Below are 18,856 nucleotides of genomic sequence, written 5' to 3' on the forward strand. Positions count from 1 at the left end.
ACAGGGCAGCACTGGGGATGGGAAGCACATAGCCCTGCAGAGCTGCCAATCCCTTTTGGAGCCTACCAGTTACTCTCATATCTACACTTACCCTCGTTACACCACATATCTGCAGTGAGGGTAAACAGGCAGCTTGAGTTCCTTGAGGGAGTTGCTAAGGAGAGGGAGAGTGGAGATTTCCAGCCTATTGCAAAGGACCAGGTTGCAAACTCTGGCCAATGGAGGCCAAAGATTGCCAACCACTGATCTAGGGGGTATGCAAGAGGAAGGTATGGGAAATGTAAAGGAGGAAAAGGCAGAAAAAGGAAAAACATGAGCAATATTTGTAGGCTGCTATAGTGATTGCAGAGTGGTTGTAGTGACATTTAAATATTATACAGAGTATATCAAACTTAAGAAAGGATGTATGACCTCAAAACATGGGGAGAAAAAACAACCCCCTGTTTAAGTCTGCAGATAGAATTCTTTACTCTATGTGCCTGTTGTTTAAATTTTAATGTGTGTGTTAGCAGATAAATTATCACCTTTTTCCCCAGAACCATGACTATTAGGGAATACTGGGCATGTCTACATGTGCCCCTTTTAAACAGGCTTAGCCTAAAATCTCCATTTTAAGTCATATTAAGCACATGTGTCTACACGTGTGTACCTTTAATGTGCCTTAAAAATGCTGATTTATGGCTATGTGAGCCTAAATTTGATACCTGCATAAAGCAAGTATCAAAGTGAAGCACAAATAGCTATGTTGCATTAGTGCATGTGTAGATGCCGTAATGCACATTAATTCAATGTGCATCAATGGACACACTGCACTGATGCGCATTCGTACATCTGCATGTGCGCTAATGCAACTTATCTATTCACACCTAAAATTAATGTGCCTTAATGCGCATTAGTGCGTCCATGTGTAGATGCGTGTCTGAATCACCTTAATGAGCCATAAGCAATTAAGTTTAGGCATACATAAATACACATGTAGACACTCCAATCAAGGTGTATCCCTAGAAGTTAAAGTGACCCAATTAAAGGGATTAGACCAATGCAAATAAATTAAGGAATGTATGAGAGAAAGCAAAAAATAAATATAAGGAATTGTAAGTTATCTGAATTCAATTTTTTCCCAAATAAATCTGATTGAATCAGTTTAAAAACATTTAAAACTACTATCCCTGATCCCCACACTCCCTGAAAAAAATATGAATCATTCTTATTAATTTCAATAATAGGTCCTCATATCTTGTAGTGGGAAAATAGGAAACTCCCAGGGCCTGCCAAAAGTGTGGGAAGTGGCAGGGGAAAGAGAGCTGCTACTGTGACTTGTTTTTCAACTGTGGATTCCTGCCTTGGATCTATGCAGTAGAATTCCTGCCTTGCACTTAGGCCCCAATTCATTGCATAACATGCTTAACATTTAGTCACAAGCTAAATATATGTACAGTAAAATCTCTGTTATCCGGCATGAATGAGGAATGGGGGGTGCCAGTTATCTAAAAATTCTAGTTATCTGACAGTATACCTAGCAAGGAAGACCGTGCCATACTTGTAGTGCAAATTCTTAAAGAATTAGTGTACAATACATTACAGTATAACATACTGTATACAGAATAAAATAGTGTACAGGTACTTTCACCAGTCAAGTAGTAGTAAAGCGACACTGGAGTGAAGAGAAATCCTGAGGCAGTGATGTACAGTACAGTACACTAAAGTTACATGTAGTACACTATTGGCAGCCAATAGTGGCACCTAGATCACTTAAAAGTACAATACGCTTAACACTACAGCATGCATCCTGCCACTGAAATTCTGGTTAATAGAGGATCCGAGTTACTTAAATGCCAGATAACAAAGATTTTATTGTATATACAGAAAAAAGCATTTAAGTATATGCTTGAGTTTATGCCAGTTGGATTTAACTGCATGTTTAAGTGCTTTTCTGAATTCCGGCCTTTTTCTCTCCTCTAGCTTTGGTTTAACCAGGCCATGATCTGGATCTTCAATAAATTGAAGCCATTTGTGGACCTATTTATCTACCCATACCTCCCAATCCCCAAATAATAGTAATCTATTGAAAAACTTTGAGATTTATAAATCCATGACTGCTTGTGACATCTGTGATCAAATTTCATTCCTTGCTGCTCTATATGCCTTACAGGCTAGGCAGCAGTTGCTGCTATTACACAATGAAAAACAGTTGGTGCAGGAAAAATGAGTTGAAATCTATGAAACTATCCTAGACAGTTAATTAATTGAATATTATCTGTTCCAGTTGCTCAAATTAGCTTATGGCATTCATTTAATCTTTAAATGTGTCATAAACTTACCATTTACATGTAAAGAAGCTTTAAATGTTTAATAAAGGAGGCAGAGTCCACACAGGAGAAATATCCTTAATTATATAAATAATTTAAACACCAAAACATCCTCCAAAAGTTTCGTTAGCTTTTAAATATTTACCATAAATAAACATGCATACTATGTTGATTTGAATTCCTCCAGATTTTTAGAGGAAATTTAGAGGAAAAACTTAACATAGCTACAGAAAAATGAGTCTCTTCAGGTACATGCATGTATTTGCAGTACCTGATCTATGATTGCATAAATTACTTCAAGACGTGATCGTAGATTGGGTTTGGCTTGTGTATATGTTTGCTGGTGCTGGGACCCTCACCAGGAACCTGTTTTAAGTAAGTCTGGGTTGAGGGAGGAGTCTAGCAGGTCTGCACGGAGGGAGCTGGGTAGGGGGAGGGAGGAGAGGTCATCTGTCCAGGGCAGGAGGTCTGAGGGCCAAAAATAGCTGGGTCAGGGTGGAGGAGATTAGGAAAAGCACATAGGTCATGGGGAACCTAAATTACCCGGATATCAGCTGGGAGGAACAGGCGGCCAAAACACGCTGCTCAGGGAGGTTCTTACACTGTGTGCAGGACCTCCACCTAACCTTGATGGTGTCCAGTCCCACTAGGGGTAGCGCCCTGCTAGACCTGGTCCTACCAACAGGGCATGATCTCGTGGGGGACCTGCAGGTACACGGTAACCTGGGTGATAGTGACCACTACTTGGTAGAGTTCTCTATCCAGCAAAGGGTGACGAAAATATCCAGTGATGCTAAAGTTTTAGACTTCAGAAGGGCCAACTTTACTAAACTTAGGAACTTAGTGAGGTGGCCAAACTCAAGAGCATTGGGCTAATGGGGGTCCAAGAGGGTTGGAAGTTTCTCAAGGGAGTGATCCTTGTAGCACAAAAGAAGTCTATCCCCTTATGAAGGAAAGGGGCTAAGGGGCTTTAAAAGCCCCCTTGGCTGAACAGGGAGCTTCAGGAAAGACTGGGGACAAAGGAAGAGATATATAGGCAGTAGAAGCAGGGGGCACCCACCAAGGAGGCATACACCACCGTGGTGCGCTATTGCAGGGAGTCAGTTAGGCAGGCCAAGGCAGGACTCGAGCTTAGGCTGGCTACAACAATCAAGGACAATAAAAAGTCCTTCTACAGATACATAGCGAGCAAAAAGTAAGCGCAGAGTAACATAGGGCCCCTGCAGAACAAATCAAGTCAGTTGGTGGTTGATGCAGACAAAAAGGCAGAGCTCTTCAATGAGTTCTTCGTTTCAGTATTCCTTAATACTGACTAAGACAATCTTCTCACCTTGAACATAGACAGACTTCCAAAAGGGACCAGACCGCCAAAGGTTAGTCCTGACTTAGTTAAGGAGCACTTGCAAGGGCTGGATGGGTACAAGTCAGCCGGCCCAGATGACCTCCATTCACAGGTGCTGAAGGAATTGGCCAGTGTCATTGCTGAGCCACTGGCACAGCTGTTTTAGCTCTTAGGGTGCTCCGGACAGGCCCCTGAGGACTGGAAAAAGGCCAACGTGGTGCCCATTTTTAAGTAGGGGAGAAGGGAGGAGCCGGGTTACTTTAGGCCAGTCAGTCTTACCTCTATCCCTAGGAAAATACTAGAAAAAACCATCAAAGAGCGTATTTGTGAAAGCCTAGCAGCGGAAACAATGCTGAAAGGAAACCAGCATCGGTTTGTCGCAGGTAGATCCTGCCTGACAAACCTTATAGCCTTTTATTACCAAGTCACACACTGCCTTGAGACAGGAGCGGAGGCCAGTGTCATCTACCTGGATTTTAGGAAGGCCTTTGACACAGTTCCACATCTATTCTCATAGGGAAGCTAATGGGCTGTGGAGTGGACACCTACAAGTCAGGTGGGTGGCTAACTGTCTTAGGGACCGCATCCAGAGAGTGGTGGTTGATGGGTCATTTTCAACCTGGGAGGAGGTGGGCAGTGGGGTCTCACAGCATTCGGTCCTTGGGCCAGTATTATTTAATATCTTCATCAGTGATTTGGACAAGGGTGTGTTGAGCACCGTCTCCAAGTTCACAGATGCTAGCAAATTATGGGGCAGAGTTAATACACCAGAGGGCAGGGAGCAGTTACAGGCTGACCTGGACAGGTTAGATCAATGGACAGAACATAATAGGATGCAATTCAACAAAGATAAATGTAAGGTACTCTACCTAGGAAGGAGGAATCCTCAGCACACCTATAGGTTGGGGGATGTCCTCTTCAGCAGCTCAGAGGCTGAGACAGATCTTGGAGTCCTAGTTGACTCCAAGATGAAGAGCCGGAAGTGCAACAAGGCCATCAACAAAGCCAGTCGCACCTTGTTGTGTATTAGCAGATGCATGACCAACAGATCAAGGGAGGGATGCTCCTCCTCTGTGCAGCACTAGTCAGGCCACAGTTGGAGTACTGTGTCCAGTTTTGGGTACCGCACTTCAAGAGGGACACGAAAGATCTAGAAAGGATTCAGAGGAGGGCCACCCACAGGATTAGTGGTGTCCAGGGAAGACCCTACAAGGAGAGGTTGAGAGATCTGGATCTCTTCAACCTATACAAAAGATGGCTGAGGGGTGACCTTATGGCTGCCTACAGGTTTATCAGGGGAGGACAGCAGGGAATTGGGGATGCGCTGTTTTCCAGAGCATCCCAGGGAATAACTAGGAATAATGGGTGCAAACTAGTGGAGAGTAGATTTAAGTTAGACATTAGGAAGAAATTTTTTACAGTAAGGGTGGCCAGAGTCTGGAATGAGCTTCCAAGAGAGGTGGTGCTGTCACCTAACTTGGAGGTCTTCAAGAGGAGGCTTGACAGTCACTTGTTTTGGGTTGTCTGACCTTGGTCCTCTTTTCTGCCAGGGGCAGGGGGTTGGATACAATGATCCATTGGGTCCCTTCCGACTCTATAATCTATGAATCCCTGGAGCTGTGGCATGTGGCTGGGCTTTCTGAGCCCTGGGGTTATATTGCAAATGTGTACAGATGAAATTCATTAGATCAGGCTAACCCATTTCCAATGTAACTTGATTCACCTCCTCAGGTAAATGGGGGCTAGATACATTTTGGGAGGTTAGGTCATGTTAAAAATGGCCACCTGATCTAACTTGCAGACCTTGCTGCGTGGAGGATCTAGATAGATCTAAGTACAAACTGTACAAAAGCTCAGGACAGTTAGATTGGGCTGGCCATTTTTAGACAGATCTAAGTTAACCCTATCTGCAAAGTACACTCAATTTCGATTGGGGTAGATCAGTCTAAAAATGACTAACTTCCATACAGTTCCCAGCGCAGCCTCACAGCTGGAAAAGCCCAGCTGCTATCCGAGCCCCAGAATTGTGCTTTTCCTCCACCCCCCACACCCCGGCACCAAGCTATTTTTAGCACTGCCCTCCAACCCTGAAAGCTGCTCCCTGTACTACTTTTACTGGGGTTTGCCAGTGCCACGAGTTGCACAAGTAAGTCAGGGTGGGGGAAAGGGCAGGTGGGATGAGGGATTTGTTTGCTGTGCAGGTTTGTTGCATCTGGAAGTTGGGGCCTAAAATTTTTCCCCTGGGCCCAGGGGTGTGGAAGAGAGCCCCCAACTTTCTCCTCCACAGGACACCCCCCCCAATCCTGTCAAACCCTCCTGTGAATACTGCTAGCCTCCCAGTCCCTCCCACAGACCTTGCCTGCCCCCCATGGACCCCATCTTCCCTCCTGATCCTCATGCAGATGCCCCATCCCCCTGAGTCTGTTCCCCACCCCAACCACACTACTAACTCCCCCATCCCAGCTTAGATCAGGTGGCCATTTTTAACTCAATCTGACCTCTCCCTAATGTTCCCAAATGTCTCTATGCAGCCTAAATTAGATCAGACCAGCTATTTTTCACCTGATCTAACCTCCCCAAGCATCTGTACAGATTGGTATTCAGATTGGCCTAACCCAAGGCAGGTCAATTTAAATGTAACGTCTGCATGTACCCTTTTTTCTCTGTCCAGTGAGACAAAAATCAATGTGATTTTGGTTATGTGGAATGGGAAACCTATATTCATCAAATACCCGTCTGAAAAGTGAAAAGGGGAGAATGAATTATTGTCAATCATATCTGATTTTCACATATGCTTAGTCTCTAAGGTGGTCTGAGCTATTCCTTGTTAGTAGCTACTCCGCACACCCCATATCTAATATGTTGTTGTTGTTTTAAGCTGTAAAATAATTTGTCAGTGTTATTCTAAAATATGCAGCATATCATGCAGAAATGCAAACACTCCTCAAAAATATCCATCATAATTTACAGAACTTCACAGGGTACTCTGAAAATATAAACAAGATTTTTTTTCCCGTCCAGGGGTGGCACAGCCATTGGCTTAGTCATGATTTATGTATCTATAATGATAACACACTGCTCTTAAGAGGTAGGTGAGTGAGTGATCTGTATCCTCCTGCAAGAGAGAAAAAACCTGTCTTGTTTTCTAGGTCTGTTTGATAAATAAACCCATATAATCTTCAAACTGTCCCAATTAAGGTTGTGACAGAGCACTTCCATTTTAGCCGCTCCTGAGCATGCAGTTGTGTGCAAACTGTACATGCAAAGAGGAAAACCTGCAAGCGTTAATCCTAAAAGTCAGAGTGGGCAGAAAAAAATAAGAAGGATGGGAGACGCATTCATTTTAAAAGAACAGGATGGAAAGTGATGAGTCAGTTTAAGACTTGAGAAAGCTCTACAATTTACTAGGCCACACAAGTAAACGCATCCAATATCCTTCCCCCTTCAATACCTATGGCAATTATTTAAAAAGTTCCATTTTTATTTTTCAAAATTCTTATGCTACAAATAGCAAGATATTGTGCTTAATGCATTCCTACTCATAACTCCATTCAGGGGAGTTAGAACAAGGAAGCAATGTTATTCAAATATATCCATCTATTATATTAATTACAGGTACTAACCTTCTCACTGCAGTTCAGCTATAGACCTTGAGTTTGAAAATAATATAGCTCATCTTGGGGCAGTGTTTCTCTTTCAGATATACAAATGGATGAGTTTTAGAAATGGCTTTATCAGCATGTAGACACACTGTAGCTTAATAAAAGGAATGTTATCTGTACAGAGACACAGAGAATATTTAATAGGAGAGTTTATATTTGCTCAAGGAATATATTTCACACTTTTAGGGAGCAAGTATGTAAGCAAAATCAAGGAATACGTGAAAAAATTTGAATTAATTTTCCCTGAGCTTGAGTCCATGACATTTATGCAGGTTTCTGCTTTCACCTTTGGGACCCAAATTCTGCACCTCAGTTCATCAGTATGTATATCTGGAACACCTTGAAGGCAATGGAAGGCATGAAGATTTAAAATGCAATATTTTTAAAATATTTTTTAAATCTGTGCTTTTTTCACAAAGATTTAATACATTTGAGCTATATGTTTGTGCAGAAATGCAGTTCATGAAATATCCACACAGTTTCCTACCCATGTGCCAGAAGCAATGCAGTCTTTTCACACACACCTTAGTATAAGAAGTTACTATTTCTAGAAAGGAAGAACGTGTCTTTTATAGCATCTCCTATTAAGATGAATAGAAGACAAAAGCAGTCATAAAACAGCAGCTTAAATTAACACAGAATTTCCAGTTTATCTGGATTCAGTCACCTTCAGAAGCTTTCTTGTCCACATTTGTTGGGTTTTTTAAAAATGAAACTCAGTTAAGCCACCATGATCATTATCACTGGCAATCCCTTATAGTCAAGAATGATTGTCTTCCATGATTTGTACCTATGGATCCAAAGATGAGTAACAAGGCCAATCCAGGATTGACAGACTCTGCTGCAGCTTGGGCATATGTTTCTGTAGGGGGTGGACGGTTCTAGCTTCTTTCTTTGGTCTGCAACGCACTGTTCATGACACTTCCATTTTTCCATCTCCTGCTGTCATTGTTAAGGTTTCAAAGAACTGAGATCCTTGAAGCAGACTCTTCCTCCATTTGAGGTGGTCCTGGGCAATAGTCTCCCACAAGTTGATATTGATGTTGCATTTTTTCAAATTGGCCTTGAGGACATCCTTAAAGTGCTTTTTCTGCCCTCCTCTTGAGTATATGCATTGACTGAGCTGGGAGAATAAAACTTGCTTCGGGAGTCTGGAGTCAGACATCCAGATGATGTGGCCACACCAGTGAAGTTGATGTTGGATGATTGTCGCTTCGCTGCTTGTGATGTCTGCTTGTGAGAGGATATTGATATTAATGTGTCTGTCTACCCACTTTATTCAAAGCATCTTCTGCAGGCAGCACTGATGATACTTTTCCAATGACTTTAGGTGTCTTTTGTGCATTGTCTACATCTCAGCTCCATACAGTAAGGTGGGGATCATGACTGCTTAATAAACCATGACCTTGGTTTTGGATCTGATGTCACAATCTTCAAGCACCCATTTCCTCAGGTGTCCAAAGGCTGCACTTGTACATTTGAGGCAATGTTGGATTTTTTCATAAATGTCAGCCTCCTGAAAGAAATGGCTTCCAAGGTACAAGTAATACTCAGTGTTCTCCAGAGTCTCACCATGAATCTGAATGAACAGGCCCCAGTTCCAGTAACTGAGAGCTTGTTGATGAAGGACCTTAGTCTTCTGAATGTTAAGTAACAATTACATTTTCTTGTAAGCCTCAGTAACAACACTGATGATTACCTGAAGGTCTGCCTCCAAGTGAGCAGACAGTACAGCATCATCATTGTACTGGAGCCTGATGACTGAAGTCAGGGTGTTCTTAGTTTTGGTGCAGAGTCAGCTCAGGTTAAACAGCTTACTATCCATTCAGTAGTTTAGTTCCACACTGACAGGAAGCTTGCTGGTGGTCAGATTGCAGTAAGGAATATCAAGAAGAGTGTTGGAGTAATGACACAGCTTTACTTAACTCCCATCTTAACCTCAAACAGATCTGTGAGAGATCTGTTACTGAGAACCGCTGCTCACATACCATCATGCAGCTGGTAAAGAATGGTGATAAATTTTGGTGGGCATCTGTATTTCAGAAGTATCCTCCCCAGCGCTTCTCAGTTGACAGTTGGATACTTTCCTGAGGTCAAAGGAGGCCATATAATGGCATTTATGTTCTTGGCATTTTTCCTGCAACTGGCAAGCAGTGAAGATGATCATGTCAATTGTGCCTCAATGCCTGAAACACACACTGAGATTCCAGGAGGAGCTCTTCAGCAATTAGAAGGAAACAGTACAGGAGGGTTTTCACAATGATCTTTCTTGTGGTGGACAGCAAGCTGATCTCTCCGTAATTTCCACAGTCGGACTTGTCTCCTTTCTTGAAGATTGTCACAATCATGGTGTCCCTGCGATCATCTGGGATTTCCTCATCATTCCAGATTGTTAAGATGAGGGCATGGAGCTGTGATGTGACCTCCTACCTCCCCTGCTTGAAGATTTTGGTGAGGATTTCATCAACTCCAGGTTCCTGTCATTCTTCATCTGCTTGATGGTTTTCCTCACCTCTTCAAGGGTTAGAGCGATTCAGAGATCATTTCTGGCTGGGTGTTGTGGGATAGTGTGGTGAACTCTCTCATCAACAACAGGGCCTTGATTGAAAAGTTCTTCAACATGCTCCTTTCAACAGGCATTGATATCTCCACTTCCCTTGATCAGGTCTGCTCCATCCCTTAGGACTCAAAAAGGTTGATCCCTGAGTGGTCAGACCATTGATAGCTTTGGTGGCACTGAAAAAACTGTTCATATCATAGATGTTGAATCTCTTTTGCCTTGTCTTCCCACCATCTGTTCTTCATATCACGATTCCTCCTTTGAAACTCTGCCTTGGCTTGTTGGTGATTCAGTTTCTTTTGCTTGGAGATGGTGTCATTTTGTGGAACACAAAAGGCCTTGTCTTTGTGGCTGATCAAATCTTGAAAGTATTGCTTATTCTTATCATAGATTTCATAGACATTTGGGCTGGAAGGGACCCCGAAGGATCATGGAGTCTAGCCCCCTGCCCTGGTGGGGAAGAGTGGCAGCAAGGCCTGGGAAGCACTTACCTGGTGGTCAAAGGCAAGCGCCGCCCCATCCAAACAATCCCATGCTTCTGATATTCTGGGAGGCGGGCATTGCCACTATGTTAAATTAATGTTAAAAACTGAGTTTGTTATACTTTTCAATCTGAGTACGGTATCTGTTTGGACTTGCTGTAATCTTAGGTCATTTTTGCTTGAAAGGTTCTTGGATTATCATCAAAACTTTTGAAAAACCTGGTCCAAATTTCAGGTATGGGACAAAAACTGAAAAACTAGTGATACCTGATTTGGTAAAAAATTTCCTTAGGAATGTTTCACCCAAACTTATACAGTTCATAATAGATGCATAAGATCTCATCACTGCTGTTTTCAGGACATTATCCTGAAAGGTATCTAGGTGCATGTGTGTGTTTGGGGGGAGGAGTATAGGGGAGAGAACTGGATGCACATGTACTATATGTGGAATGTGCCTAATGACTTCAAATTCTTAGTGGTAGGTTTATCACAGAGTGTTTCTGTTTAAGTTCATATGATTTTTCTTCTCAGCATCAGCAGCAGAAAGTGGATAGAGTGATTGAAGAAGTCAAGGCAATCTGCAGTGCCCTCTCTTCTGTGGAAACCAGGGATATTACTGATGCAGTTGAGAAACTCCATTCAGTGCCTCTTGGGAAAGCGCAGGTAAAAGATGTATTGAAGCCTTTGTGAGCCTGGCCTGTAGTGTGCAGATCTTATTTTCTCTAGAACATCATAACTTTAAAAAAGGGTGTCATTCATCTCTGTTTTCTCAATATGATGGTCCATGGTACTATCTTGCTAAGTATTTTCTCAGTGGCAAATGTAGGAAATAGGAAAAGCCAATGTTAAAAAGGAAAGACTGAAAGGAATGATAGGTGTAGCTGAAAAACAAAAGAATGCAGATCCCATGAATAAAATACATATGGGGCTAGCTTCTGTTCCCAGGTTTTCCATAGACTTTGTGTCACCTTGGGACAAGTATTTAGGATTGTCAATTCTCAGTACCGAGAACGCATTTAAAGTCAGCATTTGGGAAAGGTGGGTACTTCAACACATCTGAAAATTGCTCTTACTTTGTTGGTGCAACCCTAAGTCAACCCTATGCTTTTCCACTTTAATCAGATCCCCACTTCAGTATCTTAAGAAATTGAATGCAATAAGTTTTCATCTTTCTTCCTGTCAACGGCTCACAGTCCACACTGAGGCAAAACTTCCATTGACTTGAGATTTTATATGGAAAAGCCCAAAAGAGTGAGCTCTATATGTTGGCTTGCTCAGACTCTTTCTTCTGGGAGTAGTATCCTTTGTTCAATAATCAAATACCCAAACAGTGGTTTTGTCCCATAAATCTTATGATATGTGTAAGAATTCTCAAAGCAAGAAAACAGACAAAAGAGATGCTTAGCTAGCCAAAAAAACCCAACAAAGATTGTGAGGGGGCTGTTGTCCATCCTGTGAAAGCTCTGATCCCAGAGCAATGGTTGGAGAAAGTTAACTCAGTTCTTTGGTAGCATTTTAGGCACCATGGAAGTGGCATGTGGCATATTACCTGCATCTTACCAATCATATGTTCTTCAGATGTTCAAACCCCAATAGAACAATTGTCCTTCCTGCATATTTTTAAACATGTATCTGAGAAATGAAGGGAACTGCCAAAGGACAGAAAGTGAGTGAATGGAAGAAATGGAATTTGTACGCAGAACATCTTATTTCCCAAACCAATGTTTATTCCTCCTGGACTGTGCCATCAAAAGCTTAGGCAGTTCAGATTTTTTATTACAAATTAGAGTTGATATGTTTCAGTTTCTTCTCTTGTATTCTTTTTGCAGTCACTGTGGTTTAATTATTGTTTATATTGCATCCTGAATATGCTTAGTTCTTCATGGATACATATTAAAATTCCCTGTCCTGGGAGCTTCTATTCTAAATGGGTCAGTGAAATAATATGTTTCTAGTGTAATGCTGATTTAAATAAAAATGTTCACAAAAATATTCTATTAGTATTTTGCATGAGAAAAAGAACATTAAAAAAACTACAGAAGTTTCACAAGGAAGTACGGAGGATCTAAACAGATCTTGCCAAATGAAGAGGATCAGCTGCGTCACGATGTGTCCCAGCACAGCTGATCTGCTTCACTGACTGAAAAAGAAGTTGCCTGTTGTACCACAAGGTCAGATTGCTGCTTCTCCTGGGAGTGGCTGGAGACCAATCTCATACAACAACACTCAGGTCATGAATCTACAAATGGGGGAACTTTGGGTTTCCCCACTTTGGCATCCCCAAGTATACCTCTGCAATTGAGGAAGTCTGGGGTTCCCTATTTGCAGAGGTGTGCCCCAAGTTGGATTTCCCTGGTGTGGATCTATGTTAATGGGGAAACTTGAGCAGATATTCCCAGGGCTTCAGGGACCCAATCCTACCTACCCTAGGAATGCCCCTTCTTGTGCCACAGAGGCCCAAAATTTGTGGCCATGACATAAGAGGTATGGATTTGTGCCATTATTTTGTAGCAAGTATCTGTTTTGCTTTAATGTGAGAAAGTGTAGGCAGCTACTCCCTTGCTGCCAAATTTCCAAACCCTTAGAGAGCCTGAGGGCCTGTGTGCTAGATCAAACACGCAGAGTGGCATAGGGCCTGATCCTAGTGTGCAGGGCTGGCCAAGGACAGTACTAGACCTCAGGAGCCAGTCCCAGCACTTGGCAGCCGGCTAGGCTCCAGGGCCCAATTCTGGCACATGGGGCAGGCAGAGGTAGCATGGGGCCTGACGTGGTGTGTGGGGTTTGATTCATCCTGCAGGCTAGCCTTGCACCACTTGTCTGGCTCACAGGACCAAAAACTTGAGCACTACTGACTCGCAAGGTTTAAGGAGCTAAGCTACTTCTTCAGCTTCCTGCTTTTACTAAAAATATGATCAAAAACACTAATGATTTACAACACTGGCTGAAGAAATTGTGGAATGACTGCTTTGCAGGGGATGGAAGGAGGGAATCTAGAAAGGAAACAGCAACCTTTTTTTAGTGTCTAGAGCCTCAAATTGGGATTGTGTTGGAAGCTGAATTCCACTTGCAATGAGGAGATCCCCTGATTATGAACAAACTGTAAGTGGCCTCTCCAGCTTCAGATGTCACAGAGTCAATTATCAGAATTGCCCTACTTGAAATCCAGCAGAGTAGATGTATGGGATAGTATCAGAGAGCAATAGCTGAAGCATAATCTTGGGTACCTTCAGTTGAAAATCTGCCTCCTTAAAATGCATCAGTGAATTGGTTTGGGGGGAAAGGGGAGGGAATGAGGCAGAAACCAGGGAAATACAGGAATGCAGGTAATCTTTCATGAGCTTTACATTTCTGTTGGTGAGAAAAATTCACACAAGTTTGGGTTCTGTTTTTCTTCCACATCAATCCCTTGTACCACAGAACCAAAAACTGGTTTGCCTCTGCAGATCAAGTCATCATGATTGCAAAAGTTACTGGAACTTTAAGCTGTCCAGCTCAATCCTTTGTTCCATCATAAAGAACCTAATCCACATATTCTTATGGCAGTTTTTTTCTCATCCTTCCAGCATGAGTTCAGTTTCAAGCTCTGTCACAGACATTTTCTGTGATGTTACCATCAACTTCCCCATATTTAACTTAACAGTAGTAATAATAAGGTATTTTATGCCTCATCCTTTTAAACAGTAAGTTCTTTAGGGCAAGAAATCTCTCTCTTCATTTGTATGTATAGTGTCTAACAGATGCGGGAGTCCTTTTCTTAGCTGAACTCTCTGGGCACTATTTATGATTGATGATGGTGATAATATTGGTGCTTGCTCATCTGTTTTGAGTGAAATGATGTCCTTTCTAAATGCCATCTTCTGGATGTTAAATGGGAGGAATGCAGATTCTGTTCCAAAATTTCCCCTCTGGTATTAACACATCTTTATATATATATTGTGTGTGTAATAATTGCTGTTGCACATTTCACTGAGGGAGCCCTTAATGTAAAATCCACATTCATGAAGACTTTCCAAAGTTGTAGTTTCAAGTTCTTGAAAAAAAAGACATCTCATAATTTTCTTTTTGGCACAGTAAGCTGAACTAGCTGCATGTCCCTTGAAGCCTTTCTTTAAAGGCTGTCCATGACCTTGACTGACACCTCCTCCCTCCTTGGTGAGGCAGAGCTGATTAACACTAACTTCAAACAGTATCCAAACTGCTCCTGCACCAGCAGACTCTGCTGAGGCTTCTTGTTTCTGATTCCTTTGAGAAACAAGTGCTAAGATAGTTAATTAACATGGGCAATTCCTAAAAAAGTTTACGTTTTCTTCATAAAGAGTTTCATCTTGCTCAGAGGCATCTGTACTATAAAGGTAGTCGCATGGTCTGCTGCACAGCGATTAGATCACATTCAGTTTTTCCAAAATGCACAAACACACATACACACATGTGTGCACACATATTTGGAGCTGACCTGAGCAGGGTGCAGGGCCCAGGGCAAAGCAGCCCATGGGGGGCCCCGCCCCTGCCCCAATCCTGTGCACCCTGGACCCGAAGAAGCTGCCACCACCATCAGCAGCGTCGGCAGCGGGGGGTGGTAGCAAGCAGCTGGATGAGAAGCTGGTGGCAGCAGCACAGAATTGCTGTGGCTGCTCCACCCAGCTCCATGGGGCCCCCCAAAGCATGGGGCCTGGGGCAGTCACCCTGATTTGCACCCCCCAGAGGGATAGCTCTGCACACATTTGAATAATAATTTAGCCTATTATGTTGTGGTTTTGTTCAGGAGTGCCTACACACGCATGCACGCACGCGCGCGTATGCGTGTAGGCATTCCCAAACAAAACCACAACATAATATTCTAAATCATCAGAAAACCATGTGAAAAAACAGAACTTTTCTCCTGGAATCTCTGCCTTTCCCACTGATATAATGTGAGAGAGAGAATGTGTGTAAATTAATAAAATAAATATGCATTACATAAATGCATAAATAGAAAAATGATGGGCCAGAACTTCATCTAGTCATTTGTCTCATTACATCTATCTCTAAAACAACATATGTGGCATGGTTCCAATATAATTCTCCCTTCTATTTGGTAGAGAACTTGTTTTATGTCTAATTTGCATTGTAGTTGAGGGTGGGGTTGATGGGAGCTTTTGATCCCCTCGTTAATACAGTACTGTGCCCTTTTGGCACTTGATTCTTAGATCTGTGGACTACTCAATCTATTTTGAGTGTTTCTATAATGCTTCTAAGCACAAAGTGCTACAAGTTTCTTTTGGGATTGCCCAAGTGGAAGTCAGACAGGGTGTCTGACCAAACAAAGTAAGGATTTGCCATTTTCTAATTAACCAAGCAATAATTCACATGAAATTGGAGTGCTGTAATGCAAATCAGTTTTGCATGGCAACTTGTTGCATTCCTAATGCTGCTGTGTTACACAGCAGGAAAGGCAGATATGCCAGGAGAAAAGTTCTAATTACTTTTTCATGTGGTTTTCTGACGTTTTAGAGTACTGTGCTGTGGTTTTGTTTTGGAATGCCTTTTAACATATCTACTTGGCAGCCTCCCTGAATACACACTACCCCTTAGAGAATCTACTTACTCTTTCCAAGGTAAATCACATATGGTAATTTTTTTGTGCGTCTCAGTGTGCTTCTATCTGGTTCATCTGTGTTTTTTATACAAAACAGTTATTTTCAAATCAGTTTCTGTTTATATAGCACTTGGCATCTTTTCCCTGCCAGTGCCACGAAAGCTCCCATACTGTGACTGGGCAATTATGAAAGAATTTGGCATTAGTGGTAATTTTTGCAGGACTTGGTGGCATCTTTCTACAAAAATGATTCGTCCAATCCCCAACCACTTTGACTCTGGGAATTTTAAAGTTCATTCAAGAGAAATCTGGGCCTGGTATACAATTAATGTTCTTGCTCATTTTCTCTTTTGCAACAGTTCACAAAAAAGTCTTAAGAGACAAAATCCTGCCAGAACAGGCACTAATCCACTCTATATTAATTCGGCTACAGTCTGTTGAAATTATAACTGTTCCAGGAAGATTATTTACTTTACAAAATATGAAAAAATAAAACAAAGGTTTCTGTTCCCATTTTCTTGCTGCATGTGAAGATTATAAAAACACTTTTTAAGACAAAGTCCCCTATTCTCCCTTGAAGTAAGAATTAAACTTCCATTTATACTAACCTGATAAGTACTGCCCAGATAGCTGAGTATTTTAGGGAAAATGCACATTTAACATTGCACATGGTATGTGAACAAACTGGAACTTTTGAAAGCATCTTGTTAAATAATGGTGTCACTAGCATCCCTGAGCAGCAACAAAGAGATAAGAACATAGTTAAGAGTGAAGGTTCCAATAGAAACTGCCCTGGTGAAGTGAGCCATGAACGTAAAACCTGTACTATAAGCAAATACATCACCCACTCCAGTAAAATTAGTGTTTGCTCTTCCCTATGTTGTTTGGATTCATGAATTTTTTTCTCTTTTTTTCTTTTTAGATTTCTCTTCAAAATGTAGAAACTCCAGTCCAAGGTAAAATTGTTTTTAGATATTAATACAAATAAAAATTATCAGATTTGGAATCATCTCATTATGCATATAGAATGAATGTTAATAAGCTCCTGCATGATATAGATAGTACTTAATCACTTAATTGCTTTGAATTAAAAATAAAAGAAGAGAATGGATAAAAATATAAACAATGTAGAATGTCATCTTAGGTTCATTTTAGAGATAAAATATGGAGAACCAGGTCACTATTTTGGCACCTTAGACAATATAATTATATGTAGTGGCCTATTGGAAAGCGAAGTAGATTATGCCCCATTTTAGAGATTGTCTCTTAATCTTCCTTCTTCTGGGGAAAAAAAGGAAAAAGGAAAAATGAGACATTATGGTGAAGTTTGAAAGTTAAATTTTCTCTGACATTTCTACAGAGCTCCAATACACTTTGATGTTGATATGCTAGTAATATCATTTTAAGGGATCTAGGACATGGGTAATGGAGGCTGACACATAACCATCTATTTTTAGGCCTTCATCTGAAAGCAAACCACTTCAGTAGTGACTGGAAATGTTTACTATCTGATATCATTTTCATGGCCTATGTAAAATTAACTAGTAATATTAATTTTCTGAAAGATGAATATCCATGATGCCAAAACAAAAAACTGTTTGTCACACTTGTCTGAGAGGCCAAGAACTGAATTGCAGCAAAGAATATGCAAACCTTTCAAATGCAGAGATAGTTTTGATCAGGGATAAGATATGATAGCAGGGTAGTACCAAGGCAGCTTATACCTCTGGTGCCTGTACTGAATCTATCCAAAGATAAACAGGATTTTAAATATCAGGCTGATCATTCCAGCACTTTTCAAAATTCAGTAGCAGTACTGAAGACATATGAGCAATACTATATATAGGTGTCTCATATGTCTCTACCTGAAGGAAATGCTCCTGAGCATAGGGGACAGGAAAACATACATGAGCACATGAGGAGACCATTTTTCCTCCCTCTTGAAAGCATTCATTGCTAAGCTTTCTAGGTATGGCAACATGTTGCTAAAGGTTACAAGAATCAATAAAGGGCTGTACACTAGGGCTGTATGAAGCTTTGGGTGCTGATTCGATTCGGAGGAAATTTGGCCCCATTCGGTGGCCGAATCTCCGATCCGAATCGAATCAGGAGACCAATTAAAGGGTCTGAATCGATTCGAAGCTCTCTGAATTGATTCAGAAAAGATTCAGGGAGATTCGGAGATTTAGGCAGTTCCCACTGGCTGCAGCAGGGAGCTGGACCCAGACTCCATGCTGGTAAATAGGGGGCAGGGGAGGGGGGGCTGTAGGAGTAGGCTCTTTAAAAAAACAAACAAACAAAAACTCGAACTCACTCACTGCTGCAGTGGCCTTGGGGCAGCATGGGCTGGTGGGGGGCAGCGGGGATCGCCCTCCTCCCCCCCGCCTGGGAGCAACTGGTGAGTAGGGGCTTTTTTTTCAAAAAGCCGGGAGCTGGAAGAGCGGCTGGGACAGCCACTGAGAGCGGATGGGGGATGGGGCCAATTTGGAGATTTAGCCAATTCGATTCAGGATAGTGATTCAAATCACCAGATTGAATCACTGTCCCCCGAATCGGCTGCATCCGAATCTGAATTAAATACTAGCCACTTCTCACAGGCCTACCGTTCACCACCTACCCTTGATGCACATGTACCTCTTCCTGCACACTCCCTTCAAAAAATCTGCAGGGTAATACTCTGAAGCATTTCTCTACCTAAGGATAGTTTACAAGCTTAGGCTTTACTTGATCAGCATCTTTCTCAAGAAATATCTGGTTTGTTGAGTAATATAAAAGATCTTAGCAGAAATTTGGCTCTCTGATTGACTATACACCTGGAAAAAATAATGCTATGATCCATTTTTCACCATATAATCGTCTTGATTGAAGGTTACCCATTGAGCTTTAAAGTATCCATTGACAGTTAGAGGTTAGTGTGTCAGAGATT

At 41.8% G+C, this 18,856-nt stretch overlaps 1 protein-coding gene across 1 annotated transcript in view; it reads left to right on the forward strand.

Moving 5' to 3' along the window:
- The window catches only part of PIK3C2G (phosphatidylinositol-4-phosphate 3-kinase catalytic subunit type 2 gamma), a 448,194-nt gene that overhangs the window by 75,142 nt on the left and 354,196 nt on the right, over positions 1 to 18,856 (forward strand). Inside the window, exons 7-10 of the mRNA XM_019515837.1 lie at positions 9,357 to 9,553; positions 10,542 to 10,630; positions 10,887 to 11,018; positions 16,853 to 16,886. Of these exons, the coding sequence (XP_019371382.1) occupies positions 9,357 to 9,553; positions 10,542 to 10,630; positions 10,887 to 11,018; positions 16,853 to 16,886 (452 nt within the window). The remainder of the gene's footprint in view (positions 1 to 9,356; positions 9,554 to 10,541; positions 10,631 to 10,886; positions 11,019 to 16,852; positions 16,887 to 18,856) is intronic.

This window comes from Gavialis gangeticus, unplaced genomic scaffold (assembly GCF_001723915.1).
Source record: "Gavialis gangeticus isolate Ggan-Ray unplaced genomic scaffold, GavGan_comp1, whole genome shotgun sequence".
Lineage (NCBI taxonomy): Eukaryota > Metazoa > Chordata > Crocodylia > Gavialidae > Gavialis > Gavialis gangeticus.